The following is a 21393-nucleotide window of genomic DNA, read 5'->3' as shown; positions in this document are numbered from 1 at the left end:
TCTCATCAAAGGCTTGTTTCTATTGACTTATCAAATCAGACTCAACAAACGACGTACAACAGGGAATAGTGAAACACATTACATTAAAAAAAAACCTATATGCTCTATCAATTTACAAGTAAAGCAAATGAGTCCTTCAAATCATATAATTTCCTGACGTTTAGGTTCTGGTAAGGATGTTGAGTAACAACGAGCGGACAATGTTGATTGTGGTTTGCTGGTTGGCGGCTTCGCGGTCGTCCATGTGCAAGAAACGGGACTACAGGAACATGAGGGTCTCCTCCCGTAAGCGGGGCTGTCGGGTGTCGGGCATCAACCAGACAAGAGACACAATGATGGACCTCGCGATACATGTCCGGCTCGAATCCTGATGGGAAATGGAAATTTGAAAATGTATCGGAAAGGCAACTTTTAAAAATGTCGAAAAATTGACAAATTTCATGAAACTGGGCCTGGGATCACCTAAATTGCCACCGGGGGAACTTCAAACATGATGCCAAAATCGATGTGAATAATGTGATGCCCTTATAGCCTTCGATCATGTGTTGCCATAGTGGCGATCCTTGATCTGTAGGAAGAAACCGACCAGAGAGTAGGCAGCCGTGGAGCGTGTAATATTGCGCCTGACTGTCTGGAACTCATGTCACCTCGTCACCGTATTTGTTGATGAAATAGTCGTTGAAGTTGCTGACATCTGTTTGGCGGCCGAGCTAGTCGCAGGATTTCGGGTTGGAAACGCACTGGATAACTCTGCAGCCGGACGAAGTGGCCACCACTCGGTAACGGAAGAACGCCGGAAACGACCGTGATGTTTATTTGGCGGCCTAGTTGGTGGGTGGGATTTCAGGTTCGTTGGGAGAGCACTAGATGACTGCAGCCGGGCAAGGGAAGAGAAACAAATTCATTTGCTGGAAAATGTTTTTAAACAGCAAAATGACCTGGAAACACAATTTCTCAATTTTCACAATTGTAACATCAACGAATCAAAATGCTGGAAAATTGATTGGCAAACCTGAAGACAGCCAGCATGTCTTGACGGACTTTATCGCAGATTTTGAAAAATGAGCACTTGAGAGACCAGATTGCTGTTTTCTTCTTGGCCGCTGGATTTTTGGTTGTCGCCGTTACTGGGCGCCGCCGCAGACGAAGGTTCGCAGTCGCTGGTGAGACCGCCGTGTTCCAGTTCCAGCAATCTGCAGCCCAATACGGGGCAATCTTGGTCAATAATTGGCAGCAATCTGCCTCAGCCGGGCCTCAGCGTCCCGTTGTTTTATTCTATATCCAGTCCATGACCAGCGCTGCGGGATTGGACGGCAAGCAGCAGCCCGGCTAGTGATCTTTTGGAAAAATTTTCCAGACAGGCTTTCTTGCGCTCGGCCACCTCGGCACCTTTGGAAAATGGTCGAATGTCGCCGGAAACGACCATGATCTCCCCCTCAAAAAAGTCGAATTCGCACTCGTAAAACCATTTGGCCGGGCCGGAGAGGAAAGTACCGAATGTGAATTCAATCAGACTCTCTAGTGTGTCGTAGAGGTCGTCATCTTTGATGTGATCTTTGTCGTCGTGAACTTGTAGTCGGTCTGCAAGTTCAAAATGAGCTCGTGGGCGGCTAGCTGCGATTTCTGGGCCAGCACTTTGATGAACTCGACGATGCAACCCAGGTGTACGACGGATACGAGTTGGGCATCAAACGGCTGCTGAGAATTTTGTTGGCAAGCCACCATAAAAACGAAGATTTATTGAATGCGGACGAAAAAAAAAAGGAAGGAAGGCTGGACCTACCCAATTGAGCCGTGTTGGGGGGTGAAGCGGATGCTGGCAGGAATAGGAGGCCAGGGCTTTCAACGGATGAACCCTGGACCAGTAAAGAGGTTGGGACAGCTCGGGTGATTATTTGAATTCGTTGAAATGATGCTGTCCGTCGTGACAACGTAGAGAGGGTCTCGGGTATGTGGGCAACGCAGCTCGGCGTCGGCTGGACCAGCCGCTTGATTTCCAGTTCCACTACGGCGGCGGATCGCAATCGGGCCGAAGGCGGGACCGGACGGCCAATTGACGAGGCTGTCCCAAGCGATTCGGACATTGTCCCTTCAAGCTCTTTTCGTGAGGATTAACCTGTTGTAGCAATGCAGGGTTAACATGAAAGGAAAATGGACGTTACTTTAAATATCAATAAGTGTAAAAGAAGATTGTAGTGACACCTGGCAATACCTCAAATCAATAGCTGTCCCAAGGAACTAAAGAGCGAAATTCAAGGTAGTTCAGCCAAGCCAACAGGTTAACAAACAAAGAACTAAGTAGGCCGTGTTTCGAAAAAGATGAAAAAAAAATTCATTTCAGACTAGAAAACGCTTAGTTTTATAATGGCGAATTTTAACCTCCTTAAATTTTGCTTTTTAATCGCCAAAGAAAAATGACAAAGTGTCTATGAAACGATGATTTGAATGAATCCACATCCAGATCACAGATGTAATTTTCTCTCGATTCATAATTCAGGTAATTTCGGAAACCGACAACGGCTGACATCTATCGAATTTACGAGCAAGTGCCGGTGTGGCGGCAAATCCTTTTGGGTTAGAAAAGGTTCCAGTTGCCCTTTGCTTCAAGTGTGGAAAGTTCAAATATTTTTTAATTTGATTTGTTTACCCCACAGACAAAGTTGTAAGTACAATACCAAAATCTGTAGTCGTTCTACCAATGAGTTATTTAATAAATCCTAAACCTGACTGAGGCAACAAAAAACGACAAAAGAGAAAACAGTTCCAATCTCATAGCTCAGGAATAATCGTACCCCGTACGTATGTTACGATTTAAAATCAACACCATCCAAAAATCAGAAAGGAAGAATAGAGAGACATTTTCTCCTACCTTTAAGCCTGGGAAATACAGCCAGGCATCCATCCACAAGTGCTTCATCCATCTGCTGAAGAGTTGAATCAACCAGGAGGGAAAAAGGGTGTACTCGTGAATACACCCACACCTCACATGGGTGTACACAAGGAAGGAGAAGATATTTTAGAAGGTGAATACATTTTCTTTTAACCTATATTTTTAATTAATTAAAAATTAATAAAAGCAACACCATGATAATTGTAGAATCAACTAAGGAAATACTGAGAAACTAAAGTAGACTTAAGACAACTTATCAACAGTAAGAAAAGTTAGGATGCAAACAGGAATCTAGACTATGACAAACCTATGCTGATTCTGATAACGAAAAATGAAAAAAAATGGCATTTGCAAGAATAGATTTAAAAAAAAATGGCACATTACAAATTAATGGCTGTTAACTTATTCGTTGACAAAAGGTCCACTCTTACCGAGTTACTGGTCTATCATTGGCAAACACTCGTGCAATATTCTTCCTGGGTTTTAGGGATGACATTCTACAAAGAAGTTCATATGCAACAATACAAGAAAATTTGATTTAAAAAAAAAGGGGGGGGGGTATTGACGTTGGAACCTGTAAACCATGCTAGAAACAATCATGCACTTGATTCAAGTATCACTTTGTTGTGCACCCATTTGACAAGTATCCTGTTTGTTTTACCACCTACGTTTTCTTAGCATTATTAAGGTTTTACTCAACTTCTATACCACTCATACTTAACTAGAAATCACTGCAGCAGATTTTCTTTTTTCTTTAACTACCCCGGTGGCCAGGTCTTCAAAATAGAAAATACTCCAGCTCTCGCGTGGTCGTGTTTAATGTCGGCAGCCATTGTTGTTTGGATCGTGCAGACGGTGCCGTGTTGCCAAAACCCAAACTTAAAAGCTCCGGAAAGTAAGTTATCCGCGCGGCCGCGTGAGTCTGTGTAAAAATTAACATTCTAATTTACGTTTTGAAATTATCTGAATTTCCTTAGTTACCTCTTGGGATGTAGTCATCATAAGGTGAAAGTTGCAACGAATTGAGGAAGACCTGCGTTAAGAAAAATTAATGCTCAAATTGAGTAGCATACGCTAAAAGCATGAGTGCTAAAAGACAGGAATACTGACTGCTAGGATAAATATAACCGGAAAAATAAAAAATTCGGCTGGAATAAGAACAAACTGAACATGAAAAGTTTGAAGGTAAGAAACCGCACTTGAAAGTAAAATTTTATTCTGCTCTAATAAAACTTTAATGGTAATAACCAGTTAACCACACATCACATCTAAAAGAGGAAATCCCTGCAAAGTTCATCAACCCCTCGCCCCACAGCCCACATGAAAAACCCCACTGTCCCTATATCTCTAGGTAGTTGCTAGCAACTACGCTATTAGAAAAATGAAAATAATGGCAACGTTGGGAACACGCGCTCACAGTAACATGTGTTTTGATTTTCTGGAAGAAAGACTGTTTTTTTATAACCCATCCCTCACACTAGCTGTAGCTGGATCTTCGTTTTAAGTTTTAACGTGTTATATCCCAATTTTATGAAGGATACTTAATTCAAGTAAACTTTATCTGTTGTTTCCGGTTGTGTCATTTTTTTCATTTGAGGTTAGTCTCAAACTGATTTTTAACCTCATAAAAATCACATGACAAATTTTCAAAATGGCTGAAGGTACAGTTTTATAAAAATCCTTCGAAAATTGTTGATTTGCTGAAAAGAAGTATATAATTATATAGATTTCTTGAACAGGGATTTCTGGACAACTTTATCAATTCCCTTCTGAATCATATGTTGACCCATGTACCATTTGCCTAGGGGAGCGTGAAGACAGGTCATTGCCCAACAACTGTTTTCATGAATTTTGCTTCAGCTGTTTACTTCAATGGTCCAAGGTAATTCATGTGCTAAAACAATCTCAAGTTTGTTTTAGTGTTCATTCAAATCAATGTTGTAAAAATCTGCATAGGTAAAGCCAGTGTGCCCACTTTGTGTCCAACCCTTCAGCTCTATCATTCACAATATAAAATCTGACCATGAATATGATGAACAGAGGATTGAGATTTTGGATCCAGCATTGGATTTTGAGTACAGCATGAACTACGATGAAATTGATTCTAGTCCGGACTTGATTCTCTACAACGGGAGATCAATATTTGATCAGCTCTACAATTCAGAACAGCCAACTAGCACTTCCCAGGTCAATGTCAGTCATGCACCAACAAGAGTTTTCATGGTAGTGGGTGAAGAACTGGGAATGATAATGTAAGGATTCGTCAACCGCGACGTCGAAGAGGCGACGTTATTTTCTAAGTTCTTTAACCTTTTTATCTTTTCCTTTTTTCTTGGTACTGAACCTTTTTCTTCTAGAATGTTCTTTTCCTCAATTTGACCCTTCTTCACCCGATACTTCCTATGAAATCTCTTCCGCCCTTTCCTTTGTCTTTCTTGCCCTCTGTAATTCCAAGTAGTAACTTCTTTTTCTAGAATGTTTCTCTCTTTTTCTCCCTTGCTATTTTGGGCATAAAAGGCCGCTCTGCCTTTTTATCGATGCGAATCCTTCCACAGCTGTCAGGCTGAATACACTTAAATTCAGAACTGGCAATCGAGTAGTAAGCTATTTACTATGCAGTAAGTAGAGTTATTACATTTGGTGTCAAGAAGTCAGATTGAACCCCGTTCTTTTATCTTTGCCTTTTCCATTCTCACTCTTACGTCCAGTGTGTAAGTTTTGTGCGTGTGTGTGTTTGTTAGTGTTTAGTGACGTCATAACGCATTCAACTGGACCCGAAAAGAAAAAAACTGGCTTCTGTGCATTCCGTGTGTGTCTTTTGTTTCGTTGGGGCACCTGACGCGCTTCTATGACGCCCGTTCTCTGACGTCTTCACTTTGGTCGAATGAGATTTACGCAACACACACGGTTTGAAAAAATTTAATATTCAATCGGGTCAGTGCTGACAATGATGGGGGTGGGAATAAAGAACTTCCGACGAGGACTATTGGGCCGATAGTTCGAACGGACCAACTCTTTTTTTCATTTTTTAACTGTTGTTATCATTTTTTTAAATTTTTAATCATGAATAGTAATCCAGATAGCGGGATAGAGAATACTAGAGGGGAATCAGTAACAAAGAAGTGGCCAATGGGTTGGATGCGCTCTTTTCGGGAGAAAATTTCATCTAACCGTCTTGTTTCCAAGTCATGGTCTCTTCCTATCCAATCCCAGCAAACATTAAGAAGACATTTAAATAGTGAAGAACCGCTAACTCCCGAACCAGCCAATCAACAAGTTAATAGCCCAGCTGACCAAATTCGATCAGATCAACTTGACCCAAGAAGCTATGAGGAAATAAGGAACAATTGGGCAGAGCAATTCAACCACCTTCGTCAAACAGAAGAGCCAGAATTAGTAGTTTTACAAAACGATTCAGTTAATCATTCAAATATTCCAGAACCTTTAATAGGAGACAACACTAGAGATATCCTTTCGTATAATCAACTCCTTGAGCAAGCTCGTGCTATTTTAGATTCGAGTGAAACTCCGGAAACTAATACAAATTTAAGAGAAGAGCCAACAAATCTTGTCGATATTGATTTTTCCAACGAGAGAATAGACCGTTCATACTTCTACACACAATTCTTGCATACCAGGATAACTGAGGTTCCTGTTGACGATTTAATTTTTGAGTTACAATACTTACGTAAATTGAATCAAAGGACAGATATATCAAATACCGAGATTGAATCTGCGTTGAGAGCTTTGCTTTTAACGGAACCCACTATAATAACGCCTTTTGAACTTTTTTCACATTGTCAATTGAAAACCAACTACGAACCTCCTACTGAATCGGAATACGAATCTGTTGTTTCAGAAAGGGAAGAACTTATTGAGCAAAATTCAAACTTATTGCCTTTACCAGATCAGGAAACTGAGTTAATTCCAGACGATCGTTTGGTAACCATACCAGTTTCAAATCAAGTTGATTTAGTTATTTCCACTACTAGTGCTCCAATTACTCCTTCCAATCCTACTCTACCTTCAGCTATAGAAAAAACGAGTACAAATACTCCAACCCCTTTTACATCTACTCCGATTAGTCATCAACCAAAGCTACCCAGTCGTAGGGTCACTTTTCCCCCATTTGGAACAACCGCTCAGGGTGGGGACTCCCCAACTGCTGGAATGTCGACAGGAGGAAAGAAACCAGATATTCCCGTCATCATTTACGCCGGAGAATTAAGTAGATTGTTAGAGTCAGGAATGTCCTATGAAGATGCTTCGGTAGCAGCGGATCAGATAGTGAAACACGTTATGGATAATAGGAAATGTTCTCCGATATCTATTCCGGGAGCAATTCCCCGTTTTTCCCCCAAACAGATTAACCAGCCAACAACACTTGGACAAACTCCTGTACGAACGCTAGGTACTCCATTTGTCCCTTTTTCTGCCCACCTACCGGGGCAAAGCGAGCAAGTTACCCCTGCACAAAGCGCATCTAAGCAGATTCCGATTCCACATAAACCCACTCCGAGACAGGGGTTGAATACTACGTTTCCTCTCCCCATAACTACTCCACAGTCAATCGGTGCAATTAACAAAACTAGATTGGACGAGACTTCAAATTTGGACAAGAATAGGAAATTATTGCAGGGCCAGGCAATGACTTTATTTAGTAATGTGGGAATATTCATCGATCGAGATCGTTCCGGTCGCTTTGATGAATGGCTAGCTCACCTCGAATCGGTTCTCATTTTAGGCGATTTTGAGGAATCGCGAAAGATTGCGCTATTACGATCGAAATTGTACGGCGAGGCAGCCGACGAATTCGACAACTTTAAAATAGAAAATCCAATCAGAGCACAGGATTACAATAAAATAAAAGAACGTCTCCACAAACTCTTTCATTCGACTGAGACTAGGTCAAAACAGAGTGTAGAATTCCATAATATGCAGAGGGAACCCGAAGAGAATATGCGACGCTATGCGAATCGCATACGAAAAGCGTTTAACCTTGCATATCCAATGACAGGCATAATAGATAAAGTGACGTCCCATTCAAGAGAGCAAATCATGATGGATAGATTCTTGGAAGGTCTTTCGTTTGATGTGCAAACCCGTCTAAAGTACAAAGAATTTTCATCTTTTGAAAAATTGATAGAAAAAGCAGAGATGACTGCAATGGCGGTGGAAGAATCACAAGTCAGAAATAGACTAAATGCTTTTCAAAGTAGAAACGTTGAGCCAAATAAAGAATTCGATAGGATAACAGAAGCGTTGGAACGCCTTAATACAAAAGTGGAGTCAAATACGCATCAGAACGATTTGGAAAAACGTATCGAGAAAATGCAACGACAATTAACTGCACAAAAAAGTGTAAGCTTCGCCCAAAATATTCCACAGATATACAGACCGCCCAAACAAGCTGCAAATCTTTATTTTTGTGATTTTCATAACAGTTGGGGAAATCATGAAACTAGTAGGTGTAAGACTAAGGAATTTCAAGTAGATCGAACGTGTTACCGTTGCCAAAAGACTGGCCATTTAGCAACATATTGCCCCGAAATAAAAAATGGAAAACCCTCTCCTCCACCGGGGTATGACGAGAATGGAGTCAGGCAAGGCTCGACTGAGCGAAGGGAAAACTAGGTGCCGCCGACAGTACCGTAGGGCCAATCGGTGGAACGAAGATTAAGTCCCGACATTATATAAACAGTTTAGCAGCAAAATCAACAGTACCTAGAATTAAAATTGAAATAGGGAATTGCACTGTAGATGCTTTATTTGACACTGGAGCCGAAAGAAGCGTAATAAGTAAACAATTTTACAATAAACTAAAGGAGAGTAATGAAGTTATTAATTTTTCAAGAGAGGTAGACGTCGATCTTTTCAGCATAAATGACAAGCGCCTCTTCACGGAAGGCAAAATCACAGTTAACTTTGTTGTGGCAGAAGAAACGCCGCACCAATTACTTAAGCAGGAATTTATTATCGTGAGTAGTATTGTTGAAAATTGCGTCTTAGGGCGTGATGCTCTTTACAAACATCATTTCATGTACAATGGAAGAAAACAAACTATTTATCGAGTTCCGGAAACTGATCACTTCCAGGAAAAAGAAACCCCTTTTGTGATTGCACGCTCATTGAGAATTCCCCGATATTCTACGTGTGTACTAGAAAGCGGGAAGGAGGAAGCGCAGGATCCTCACATTTCTTGTCATTTCGTTAAATGCAGTAACATACCAACCGGGCTTGACCTGGAACCTTTTATTTCCCTAGCACCAAGTCGTTCGTTCCGTGTGGTGGCTATAAATAGAACAAATACAACCATATTTCTACCTCGCCTTACCGTTTTGGGAACCCTTAATCTTCAAGAAACCCAAAAAACAACCCCTCTCGCTTCGTTTCACGCATCCTCGACTCCAATTGATATGGCAGCCATTGAAGCAGTCCTCCCTGACATTGATGAGGTTACTAAAGAGAAAGTACGAAGCTTAATAATTAGCAACTATAGAAATTTTGCCTTTAAAACAGATGAATTGGGCCATACTAACTTAGTAAAACATAGTATTGATACGCAAGGACAAGGGCCGATTCGCCAAAGAGCATATCGAAACTCTCCCAAACAAAAAGAAAAAGCACATGAAATTATAGAAGAACTCCTGGAAAATAAAATAATTCGATTTTCAATGTCTCCGTGGGCCGCACCGATTGTATTAGTACTAAAGAAGACAGGAGATACCCGTTTGTGTGTAGATTTTAGAAAACTTAATGCTATAACGAAGAAAGATTCTTTCCCTCTACCCCGTATAGACGACGTTTTAGATCTACTACAAGGACAGAAGTATTTTTCAACCTTAGATCTAGCATCAGGCTACTGGCAGATAGAACTCGAAGAAGAGTCCAAAGAGAAAACAGCCTTCATTGTGGATAATAATCTATATGAATGGAATCGTTTGGCATTTGGGTTAACAAATGCCCCAGGTACATTTCAAAGACTAATGAATTCCGTTCTACGAAGCGTCATTGGCAAAATCTGTCTAGTATACCTTGATGACATCATTATATTCTCCCGTTCGATTGAGGAACATATTTCCAATTTAAAAACTGTATTTTCCTTATTAGAAGAGGCAAACCTTAAACTGAAACTGGCCAAATGTAAATTTTTAGCTCAATCCGTTCCATATCTGGGACATGTGATTACGGCTGAAGGAATCAAACCTGACCCTTCCAAAATTGAGGCGCTTAAAAATTACAAAAGACCAACTACAGTACGAGAGATGCAGTCATTTTTAGGATTAGCATCTTATTACCGTCGTTTTTTCGAAAATTTCTCTACGATTGCCCACCCGTTGTTGTTACTAACCAAGGGACCGCAAAATGACGTTTTACATTGGAGTAGCGACGCCGTTTCAGCATTTGAGCATATACGCCAAGGTTTAATAAGTGAACCCATTTTGATATTCCCAGATTTCTCGGAGAAATTCCTTATTTACACTGACGCCAGTAATTACGGGCTTGGAGCTGTCCTCTCCCAAATACGCAATGGAAAAGACCAACCGATCGCTTATGCAAGCCGGCATTTGAATACTGCGGAAGTAAAGTATTCTACGGTCGAAAAAGAGGCAGCCGCGCTTGTGTTCGGTATTAAGCGGTTCCGTCATTATCTACAAGACGAACCCTTTACCATTATCAGTGATCACAGACCTCTTCAGTGGCTCCAGACGTTTAAGGACGAAACAGGTCGGCTTGGGCGATGGGCCATTCAGTTGTCAAATATGAAATTTACTGTGCAGTATCGACCTGGTCGTGTGCATGAGAACGCAGATTTCCTTTCCCGAGTACAAATGAATCTGATTTTAGCCCGTCCCGACGACAACCTTGTTATGTGTCAAGAACAACAGAAAGATCCCCTTTGCAAAGCGATACTGGCGTTTATACGAAAAGATTCTCCTTGGAATAAAAAAGATGGCCCGATGCCTCTTTGGGCTGCCGAGAAAGACTTCTTTTTTATGGAAGACGGTCTCTTATGCAAACATTACGAACCTACGTCAACAAAACGAAGAAGATTTGCCCAACGTCAAGTTGTTGTTCCTCTCTCTCTTAGGAAACAACTTTTACAGGAGTATCATGACTCTCCTTTGTCAGGACATCTGGCGTACCGACGAACAGTCCTGCGTCTTCGTGATAAATACTTTTGGCCCTCCATGTTATCAGATGTAAAGCAATATTGTTTTACTTGCGAACCTTGTGCGTTAGGCCGCCGAATGCATGGATTGAAAGCTTTTCTCAATCCATTAGAGCTCACTACTAAACCTTTCGAAGTGATAGGAATGGACTTCCTAGGCCCTGTCAAACCTCCTTCACTCTTAGGAAACAATTATGTACTAGTTATAACTGATTATTTCACAAAATGGATCGAAACAGTTCCACTTCCCAATTATACCGCACTTGTTACCTGCAAGGCCTTGATGGATCGAATTATCCTACGTCACGGCCCACCAAAAGCTATCATTACCGATCGTGGAAGTAATTTTACGTCAGAGTTGTTTTCTGCGCTGTGTAAAGCTTTAAACATTAAACGCATGACAACAACAGCGTACCACCCTCAAACGAATGGTCAAACAGAGCGATTTAACAAAACAGTTGCCGAAATGCTTAGGAAGTACCTAACAACTGGGTTTGCGAAATGGGAAGATATGTTGGGCCCTGTTACGTTCGCCTACAATAATTCAACCCACTCCTCAACCCTAGAAACCCCATACTTCTTGAACCACGGCCGTGATCCCGTAATGCCAATAGACCAGTTCCTCCTTCCTTTACCTACGGCCATGGTTACTCCTTCAGACTACAGGAGCCAGACTATGAGATGTTTACATGAAGCGTTTCAACAAGTCAAAACTAATCTTGCGCAGGCTCGGGAACAGCAAAAGATTCAATACGATAAACGTGTAAAACAATTAAAATTCAATGTTGGAGATAAAGTATTACTAAATATGCGAACGCCCATGAAGGGAGTAAGTAAAAAACTTATTCCGCGTTTTATAGGACCCTTTCGGATTTTAAAATTAAACGATAATGACACTGTAGTAATCCAACAACATGCTGGTAAACAAACACAGCTTGTTCATGTGAATCGAATAAAACCACTATTCGAGTCAATGATCTGGAAAGATGAACCCTTCGTAGATTTCCTTGATGTTCGAATTAGCAAAGAAGCTAACACACTTCTTCTCGAAAATATAGCAAATCTTGAAACTCCCTTCCCATTTGAAGAGATTGAATCTCAACCAATCGTTGAATCTGAAACCAGTCCTCTTGTAACAGAAATCCTTCCAGAAATTACAAACCCTATTTCAATTGTTCCCACTCTTCCTAATCCTCTTTTGGATCCGTCAACCATTCCAATACAACCTGAGCGTCGTCTTGGATTACGTCCTAGGAATATTCTTAAACCTGTTGATCGATATTAACTTTATGTTTTCATTAAAATTACTATGTAAAATTCAATTCTCTTTTTCTTACAACAAACCCTATATTTGTGTTTGTTTCTGTTTTGTAACTTTTTGTTCTTTTTCCCTATTTCTTTTTTATCTCGTTTTAGATCGTGCCTACTCCCACTCCTCCTCTTGTCCTTTCTTTTCCGGGTACATGCTTTCAACATTACCATTTGTGATTGTAAAGACTCTCAACCGAAAGGCTTTTTAAAATTTTCTAGCAATGATTGCGATTTCCAAATTAGTCCAGTTGCACCAGTTCCCGTTTATTACGATGTATTTTCCACCCTTCCTGAGATCACCCGATTCGTTGGCCATACATGCACCATGTGGCTAGAGAAAAAACACATCTACACCGATTTTTGGGGTTGGCAAACGTCAACTCAAGTGCGCATTCCCATGGAAACAACCGTAACTGATTGTGAAAAAATGAGATACTCTCGATTGTGCAATACAGAAACAATGGACTACCTAGGCGACAACAAATGGTCTCTAGAGCGTGTACCCAACGTCCAAGGAAAATGGCTTCTAGTCACAGGAGATCAGCTGGTCAACTGTAGATTGGAAGAAGTAACCCTAGAGACCGAGTGCTCCAACTGTACCATTAGTTCTCCAATTGGTGATATTCCTGGTGGAACGAATGGTTCCATTTCGCATAATTTAGTGACAGTTATTTGGAAAGAATCCTTAAGAGAAATCGAAGAGTGTAAGTTACGACTTGTAGAACAAGGGATTGCCCTACGTTTTATGACAGACAAAACAGGGGTCGAAAGGATCCGAGACGTCGAACAACAGCTTGATTTCGTTTACAACACTACAAGTAAAAAGTTTTGTAACTCATCGGAAAATATTTTAAAACCAGTCCTTGGTATGGATAAAGTGGTATTAAAAATTTACACTTTGGCCGACCACGAGGAGCATCCAAACAAAACGCTAGCAGCGGAAACAGAAAAAGTGGCAGACATAATCCGAGCAGAAATTAGCAGTGCCGCTCACTCACAGTATACCAGAGACAAGACAACTGACGGAATAAATGGAGTCGCTCGAGAGCTTCGTGCCTTACAGTGTGAAAACCGGGAATTAGCACACAAGAATGCAATCACTGCAGCGCAACATAGCGGGTGGCTTGCTGCTAGTTACCTAAGCCTACCACTTTGTTCCAAACTAATAGCAATAGGTGAATCCATAAGTGTCCATCAGTGTTCCCCAACAAACGTAACCTTCTCCACAGAGTTCACTAGCTGTGGACCACAGCCTAAATTTGAGAACTTCACTGTAGACATTGAAGGATGGGAATTAACGCCATTCAATCCGTGTTACTGGCACAAGAACTTTGTGAACTTTAATGGCCGTGCCCATTTTTACAGAAACAATGCATGGAATGCTGTTGTTCCTGGTATCATCGTCCAAGGAAATAATTTAATCGATACTTCCCCTTATGAAATCGATAACTTATTATCACTACGTTTACACCCGATGTTAACCTCTCACCCCATGAGTCCAGCAGCAGCCATCGCACAAATCATTGCTGCTGCCCGAGAGGAACATAGCATCAATCTTGGAAATCCTTTCCACATGGATAGTGTTCTCTCGTCTACCAAAAAAGAAAAGAAATTATCTTTAATGGATAAGATAACCAGTTGGACGACTAGTATCGGGTGGTTTCTTGGAATAGGATTTATTATGTTCGTGATAATTCGCTACTGTGGTGTTGGATATCTCATTGCTCGATATATACCCTGCTGTTCTTGTTTAACTACATGCAACCCTTTTAGCTGTTTTACCAAAAACGCTAAACAAACAACTCCAGATCTGGAATTAGGTCACCAAGCTTTTTCTAACCCTCCTTCCATGTCCTCCCCCATTACGATTGTCAATGTTCCTGTACCATCTCAACGTTCTAACCCCGAATTTATTGTTCCGTCGGCTCCCTTCATCGAAAACCAGCGCGAAGGAAGAATTCATCCGGACAACCTTAGGCGAGCTCATCGAGAGGCCGCAACACTCCTAAACTGAGATCGCGGGACGCGATCTTACGTAAGGGATAGCCATGTAAGGATTCGTCAACCGCGACGTCGAAGAGGCGACGTTATTTTCTAAGTTCTTTAACCTTTTTATCTTTTCCTTTTTTCTTGGTACTGAACCTTTTTCTTCTAGAATGTTCTTTTCCTCAATTTGACCCTTCTTCACCCGATACTTCCTATGAAATCTCTTCCGCCCTTTCCTTTGTCTTTCTTGCCCTCTGTAATTCCAAGTAGTAACTTCTTTTTCTAGAATGTTTCTCTCTTTTTCTCCCTTGCTATTTTGGGCATAAAAGGCCGCTCTGCCTTTTTATCGATGCGAATCCTTCCACAGCTGTCAGGCTGAATACACTTAAATTCAGAACTGGCAATCGAGTAGTAAGCTATTTACTATGCAGTAAGTAGAGTTATTACAATAACACGTAGTGGTGCATCAAGTTGGCCCGCTGTTACAGAATCCAGCTCTGAAGATAATCTACACACAACTTTTACTCAGCAGCCGGTTACAAGTGAGCAGAATCTAGAAAATCTTGACAGTTTCCCATCATCTCTCCAATCAGATTTGGTAGTAATAATAATTGTTCTAATTCTGATCTTTGTTCTTCCAAGTTTTATTTACACAAACACTTTTATATCTACAGGCCTCTCATGATAGTGGTTCATCGCTTCCGCCGAGACCTAGCAGAATCGGTCGAGTTTCACTGGCTATCGACGAAGGAGAACGTATCGTTGATCCTCCCACGTTTACAGGCAGGGGACTGCATTGTGAAATCTCTAACCGGCCAGATCCTAGACCGTCGGCACCGACTGTCGGAAGGAGAAGGACGGAAGAAGAAGGTGGAAATTTTGAGTCGGACGAAGAAGAAGGTGTACATTTTCAGTCGGAGATTGATCCCGATCTATGAGCTTTGAAATATAACTGGAAAACATTTAAATAAAAAATTTGCCAAAATGAGAAGTCTCTCAGTAGTGAAAATGTTAACTCACACTCAGTTAAAGATGAAGCTTTTGCCAACACGAATATGTAGTAGAAAATTTTTTTACGAACGATTATCTCCAATATGGTAATAATGGAATCTCGTGCTCCATTAGAAAGGGACTCGAGGACACCGGAACGGCCTTTTATGTGGTGAGAGTGACGTCCAAGAAAATGACTTCCTTCCACTGCCCCTCCAGCAAAAACGGACGGTATATGTTTTTGCAATGACAAATTCGTCTCAACTAACTTTGCCGACTTTTTTTTGTGAATTTCTAATTCAGTTTTTCTTTTCTGTCACAGTACAGAACAACCTCGACCCGAATTCGCCAAGATCCGGATGAATCTAGTACTGTGTGAACGGTAGGAAAAGCTCAACATTCTCTCTCTCTCCCAGCATGTTTATTTGTATCGACGATGTGTATTGAAATCCGACGCCGTTATGAATAATTCAACCATCGTAAACAGTAGCGAGTAGCCATTAAGCCAAACTATGACAAGGCAACAAGACAAATTCTAGGTTCCGTTTCTCTTTCCATTTATCTATGACGTTTTAGGGTGGGTGTATAAGATGATTTCATTCAGATTAGTGGTGAACGCGAGTCCATAATCTCTTCGGCCGCCAGTCCACTGCCACCAAGGGCATCGGCCATTTTGCCGAAATGGACATTGTTGTAGTGCTCTTTGAGGACTCGTTCCAGTTCGACAGCGTGTTCCACATCCCTCGTTTCGCACATGACTCGAACCTGTCAAAACACCCGAGCGATTTTCAAATGAGAAACAATTTTTAAACCGATCGAATTGCGCGCGTTTTTTCTTACCTCGACGCTAAAGATGTCGCTCTTGAGCCAGGCTCGCTCGTGCAAAATATCCTTGATTGAGACGCCGAGATTGGCCATCAATCGGCAGAGTTCGGCAATGCCACCGGGACGGTCGGAAACAGTGACGCTAAATTTGACCAGACGGCCATCGACGGCCAGACCGCGCTCCAGACAGCGACCCAAAACGGTGGTGTCGATATTGCCACCGCACAGGGGAATGACGACTCGTTTGCCTTTCAATTCCGGCAGCAATCCGGCCAAAATGGCCGCCAATCCGCAGGCTCCGGCTCCTTCGACCACAGCCTTTTCAATCTCCACCAATCTAACGCGTCAATCAATTTCTATTTCATTTTTTTTTTAACTTTTTTCAAAATAATAAATTCACCTCAGGATAGCCATGGCAATGTATTCTTCCTTGACGACGACGCACTTGTCGACCAGAGGAGCCGCCGTCGCTAAAGAATTAATTCCAACTCTGGGCACGGCCAGACCGTCGGCCAGCGTCGATTCGGCTTTCGTGTAAATGGGCTGGCCGATTTTCAATGCGCTGCTGAAACTAGCGCAACGCTCCGATTCAACTCCAATAACTGTCATTTTGTTCGGGGTGGGGATAAATTGCATATCATTAAAAAATTGATAGGAGGAAATTTTATGGTTTGGTATTTTTACCTTGAATGTGAGGGTAAAGCGATTTGACAGCTAGGGCCACTCCGGCAATCAGTCCGCCTCCACCAACCGGTACGACCACAGCATCAATGTTCTTCACCTGTGGTGTATTTATAGTTTATTAAAATATAGGTTTGGTGAGGTAAAACTTGAATGGCGGGGGGTTCGTGTGTGGGTTGGAATAAGTGAGGTAGATTATAGAGTCTGAAATGATTGTATTTTCCAAACCTGTTCGACGATTTCGAGTCCCATGGTGCCTTGGCCGGCGATGATGTGCGGGTGGTCATAGCCATTAATGTACGTCAGGGTCTTTTCCTTGGCCAACCGCATGGCAAACTCGCGTGACTCGCCAATATCACGACCCTAAAATAACACCAAAAGAATGTTGTAGCCATTTTTTCCTCGTTGTATTCTCATTTTCTTTAAATTCAAATTGTATCACGTGAATGATGATGTTGGCGCCAAATTGGCGACAAGATTGGACTTTCATGATGGGCGCCACGATAGGCATGACGACCGTTACCGGAATACCTGTCGGGTGGGACCAAATTCATTTTTAAAATCTAAAAACTCTTAATTTCATTTCAAATATTTGATGTACGTACCTAGCTCTTGGCCGTGATAGGATAGAGCCAGGGCGTGATTGCCGGCCGAAGCGGTACACACTCCTTGTTTCTGACTGACTTCGGGCAGCATCAGCAGAGTGTAACGGGCCCCCCTTTCCTTTTTTAATCCAATTTTTAGAAAATGTTTGAAACAATTATCGCGGGAAATTCAAATTTTGAAATTACCTTGAAACTGCCGGTGTATTGGAGGAAATCCTTTTTGAAAAAGATTTGCGTTTCCGTCATGCTGGACAGATGGGAGCGGGTGCACGGCGTCATCATGATGCCGGACTTGATTTTGAAAGCGGCGGCGCTAATGTCCTGGAACTGGACGATCCTGGGATTCTTGGGATCGCACCAAGGATCGAACAGATCCGAAGCGTCGGCGCCATGAGCGTTGATGGCGATCGTTGGATTTTCTTTGCTTTCACTCGACATGTCGATGTTGGCCGTGGTGGTAACAGTGGCGGAGGCTTTTGGTGCTACTTTCTCTTCCGGCTGGATCCTTTCACTGGTGAAAATGACTTCGCAGTCGAGTTGCGTAACCGTTGGCGGTTGAATCAATTCGAATTCGATCGACTGCTGGTGTTGAATCACTGGTTCCGGATGGATTTCAGCGGGTAGGGCGGATGGAGTCGGTTGTTGTTGTTGTTGCTGGGGGTATTTGATGATGGATTTGAGGGCCGCCGGAGGAGACGATTTCGATCCGCTGACCTTCTGAGCCGCGAAAAACGGCGACTGAGCCACGGGTCCGATGGGATCGCAGTTGATTGCAGAGTCGTCGAGATCACAAGGTTTCGCTGGCGGTGATGACGTACTTGGCTGGACTCCACCTTCTTCTTCTTCTTTTTCCACCTGACTTTCTATTATTGCCGGCGGCTCGTAATCCGCAAAGTCGACACTCTTTGAGAGAGAAAATAGAAAATAAGAAAAACGAATCGTTGCCAATTTGGAATGAATTTCTGAATTATCGACAAAAAATTTTTCTTATTTTTTAATTTTAAAAGATAAAAATGGATAAAACAATCACGCCCATTGCAGGATCCGTACTTTGTGGGAGGTGGTCACGTGCGAGACGAAATACTGACGCCGATCCTTGCCCGACATGTGATGGCCACTCATTTTTTACAATAAGTTAATTACCGGTACTACTTTGAGAAATGTTTAACACCTGATAATGGGACGACTGGTGGCGATCTGGTGGCCCGTCTCACTGAACTGAACGATAGGAAAAAACCGGATGAGCGTGCTCCCAACAATTTGTTCTTCCCCCCCTTTTTGTGCGTGGGTGGAATAGTTTTTCTTGATTTACAGTGATGAGATGTTTTTCTAGTTGGTTGGGGCTTCTAAAAACAGATCAACCTTACTCGACAGAAATTGACTTACGACTCAGTCGACTGCTATGTCGACCGTCTGGATGACTCAAGAGCCTCTGTACTGCTGGATGCTGGCCCTATACACAACAAAAGGGCCGTTTTTGCACAGGAAAACAAACAAGACGTCAAACGGGGTAACATGTACACCGTCTTTTTAAAAAGGAGAAGCGTGGAGTCTATTTCGGAATGAGGCGATTATCGAGAAGATTGGCCACGAGCCACACACTAGTATAGGAGTCGGTTTCACTTTTGTGTGGGGACTTGTCATCGGTCCAACACCCAGTAAAAGGAGGAAAAGTAAAGCTCTGACCTTGGTCGATCAGCTGTCTAGTCGAGCGTCGAATGGACGATATGCAACCCAGGCCTATACGACTATTGCGCTATTTTTATTTTTAAGAAATTAGACACACCTGTCGGGTAGGACGAGAATGATTGGAATCTCAACGCCATCTGTGGTCGTCAAGGAATTTTGGTTTTTATTTTATTTTTCGACGATAATTGGCGCCGGATTCAAACGTTTTTGAATGTCTTATAATATAAGAGTGCGCAGGTGGGTTCGGGTGTGTCTGGTAATCCGAGATATGAACGTCGTAAATTAGCCGACAGTTGACTTTTGTCTAATAATCTAAACGATTGAGATGTTTTAATAATTTACTATTTTAAAAAAAATAAAAGCGCTTTTTATTAGCCTTGAATTCCTTGGGTAATATTATTTGACTAAACTTTTGGTCAGGCTCATTTTCCTTAAACCAATTTTGAATTTTTTTAAAAATAAAAATAAAAGAACTCGCCCCGGCGCGCTTTAATTTGAACTGGTATTTAAAAAAGCCACTCGTGTGGCGGTGTGCTGCTTACGGAGGATTCCAGTAGACCCCAATAAATTGTCTTGTTTCGTTTCTTCTTTTTAAAACAAAAAATTAGAAATGCTCCGAGTTAGGATCGCCCCTTTAACGTCTCGAGTTGTTCTGCCGGTGGGGACCACCCGGGCCGAAGCCAATCAGGTCGGTCTAAACGAGATTTCTTTTTCTTATGTCGGGGGATGATTTATATTAGCTAGACCGATAGGTAGTAGTACGCCAGATCTTCCTCTTGATCTCTTAATTTTTTCCCAATCGTGACATTTCAATCTGATTACACGCGCCTGAATTGAGAGGCTTTCGCCCGCCATTTCCATAAATTTAAATGCAGCGTAAATCAACTGTGAGCTATAGAGACTATCTAGAGAGAAAGTGATGAGCTAATCAAGCCCGTAGTGTGTTACCTTTTGCTGTTGCTTTTTTTCACCTGGGGAAGATTCTCTGAAGAAAGTTACTAAGATGTGTCGATGATTGGAGCTTTCACGATGCAGTGGGCCCTCAACAGTTGGACGTGTTCATTCTTATATAGAAAAAGGTCGGGGGCTGTTGGGGCTGGTAAAAGAAAAGGGAGAATGTTTTTGTAGACGTGCTGTGTGTGGATATATAGCGGGAATTGTTAATTTTTTAGAAGAAAACACAACAAAAAAATGTTAATCGCCTTCACGTCAATGTTTGTGTGTAAGCCGCCTCTAGCTGGTGTCCATGGCCCCCCCTATAAGGTCGACTGAAAAATAATAATCATAACAACAACAACAACCCTCAAGGCCTATAAGTAAAATATGTTGGTGATGCCACGGGCGACTCGACCTGAATCGCCTCATCGAAATGTTTGGCGCACAACCCACAACAACAACACGGAGGAAAGATCAAAAGAAAGAAAAACGAAAGGATCGAAAGCCTGGGAATATTCGTGTCAATTTGCAATAATCAGATTGTGATTGGAGCACAATCAAAACTTAATTATCGGTAAAAAAAACCAAACAAATTCGTGATGGAAATAAAAACATTTTCGGTTGTATAACGGCCTCGAATTTTAACCCAGTAGAATTTAGGAGGACGGAAACCGGTTCGACATTTTCTCTTTGATTGTCCATATGTCTTTATTTGGTTGTGATCTGAAATCAAATAGAAGAAGAAGAAGATGAGAAAGGTCGTCACGTCCACCCAGGCGTGTGTGTGTGATTCGTATATGGCGCGGAATTCAAACAGGAGACCCGTCGTCCCGTTTTTGATTTCTTGGATTGACAAAACGCTCACGCGCGGGCGACGCGTATATTTTAATTTTAAATACCCACATTAACTTCTTTTGATTCGCCTCTTTCTCTTTTTATCTTTTTAAAAATTTAAACGATTTAATTAGATTATTAGCGGAACGCGCTCAAATCGCCCAGAGCTCTCGATTTGATCTCCGTGATTTTTCTATTTTTAATAATCAAAAGTTATTATTTTCTTTTCTTCTGTGTGATGGAGGGGTGGGGGGGATTTCCATCCGCCATTTCATCCATTCAGAAAAAGACAAAGAATGTGCCGTGTGCCCTCTGGCATCACCGTCCAAATATCTTTTATTTATTTTTCCCGGAGAATTCGGTTCGTTTTTTTTTGTTGCTCAATGCCAGACCCCTCCAGCGAATCCTCCTGTGATGTATTACACAAAACACAAAATCCGTAACGACATTTTTTTTCTTATTCTTTTCTCTTT

General features: G+C 41.9%; 2 protein-coding genes and 1 long non-coding RNA gene across 6 annotated transcripts; 1 reads left to right on the top strand and 2 right to left on the bottom strand.

The window, feature by feature from the left end:
- On the bottom strand, positions 1-3750 carry LOC124190819. 3 transcript variants are annotated; one of them, XR_006873098.1, is made up of 5 exons: positions 3613-3750; positions 2870-3044; positions 1784-2116; positions 463-1698; positions 1-367 (listed from the first exon to the last, which is right to left on the bottom strand). It is a non-coding gene; the product is annotated as an uncharacterized LOC124190819 (long non-coding RNA). The 3 variants fall into 3 exon arrangements; XR_006873096.1 differs by having other exon boundaries at positions 463-1695; XR_006873097.1 differs by lacking the exons at positions 2870-3044; positions 3613-3750 and adding an exon at positions 2213-2285 and having other exon boundaries at positions 463-1695.
- A 536-nt stretch (positions 3751-4286) lies between these two features.
- LOC124190817 lies at positions 4287-15346 on the top strand. Of its 2 annotated transcripts, none has more exons than XM_046583684.1 (5): positions 4287-4551; positions 4630-4772; positions 4847-5137; positions 14809-14961; positions 15035-15346. In XM_046583684.1, the coding sequence occupies exons 1-5, from the start codon at positions 4542-4544 to the stop codon at positions 15296-15298; spliced, it is 861 nt and encodes a 286-aa protein (XP_046439640.1). In that variant the 5' UTR covers positions 4287-4541; the 3' UTR covers positions 15299-15346. The 2 variants fall into 2 exon arrangements, with proteins under 2 accessions (XP_046439640.1, XP_046439641.1); XM_046583685.1 differs by having other exon boundaries at positions 4299-4551; positions 14809-14958.
- Positions 15347-15770: 424 nt separating this feature from the next.
- Positions 15771-19176, bottom strand: LOC124190816 (L-threonine ammonia-lyase-like). Its single transcript, XM_046583683.1, has 9 exons — positions 18512-19176; positions 17648-18364; positions 17462-17579; positions 17299-17387; positions 17085-17219; positions 16860-16956; positions 16576-16777; positions 16191-16512; positions 15771-16115 (listed from the first exon to the last, which is right to left on the bottom strand). Exons 1-9 carry the CDS (start codon positions 18581-18583, stop codon positions 15951-15953), a joined length of 1917 nt encoding a protein of 638 aa, XP_046439639.1. The 5' UTR covers positions 18584-19176; the 3' UTR covers positions 15771-15950.
- Positions 19177-21393: the final 2217 nt, after the last annotated feature.

Source organism: Daphnia pulex, chromosome 3 (genome assembly GCF_021134715.1).
Source record: "Daphnia pulex isolate KAP4 chromosome 3, ASM2113471v1".
Lineage (NCBI taxonomy): Eukaryota > Metazoa > Arthropoda > Branchiopoda > Diplostraca > Daphniidae > Daphnia > Daphnia pulex.
This window is presented reverse-complemented; position numbering and strand designations above follow the sequence as displayed.

Coding starts and splice junctions, on each gene's coding strand:
- LOC124190817 (XM_046583684.1), top strand. Junction 5,138..14,808: donor TGGGTGAAGAACTGGGAATG/ATAATGTAAGGA, acceptor AGAGTTATTACA/ATAACACGTAGTGGTGCATC. Junction 14,962..15,034: donor CTCTCCAATCAGATTTGGTA/GTAATAATAATT, acceptor TTATATCTACAG/GCCTCTCATGATAGTGGTTC.
- LOC124190816 (XM_046583683.1), bottom strand. CDS start 18,583: ATGAGTGGCCATCACATGTCGGGCAAGGATCGGCGTCAGTATTTCGTC. Junction 17,220..17,298: donor GCGCCAACATCATCATTCAC/GTGATACAATTT, acceptor GTGTTATTTTAG/GGTCGTGATATTGGCGAGTC. Junction 16,116..16,190: donor GCGACATCTTTAGCGTCGAG/GTAAGAAAAAAC, acceptor GTGTTTTGACAG/GTTCGAGTCATGTGCGAAAC.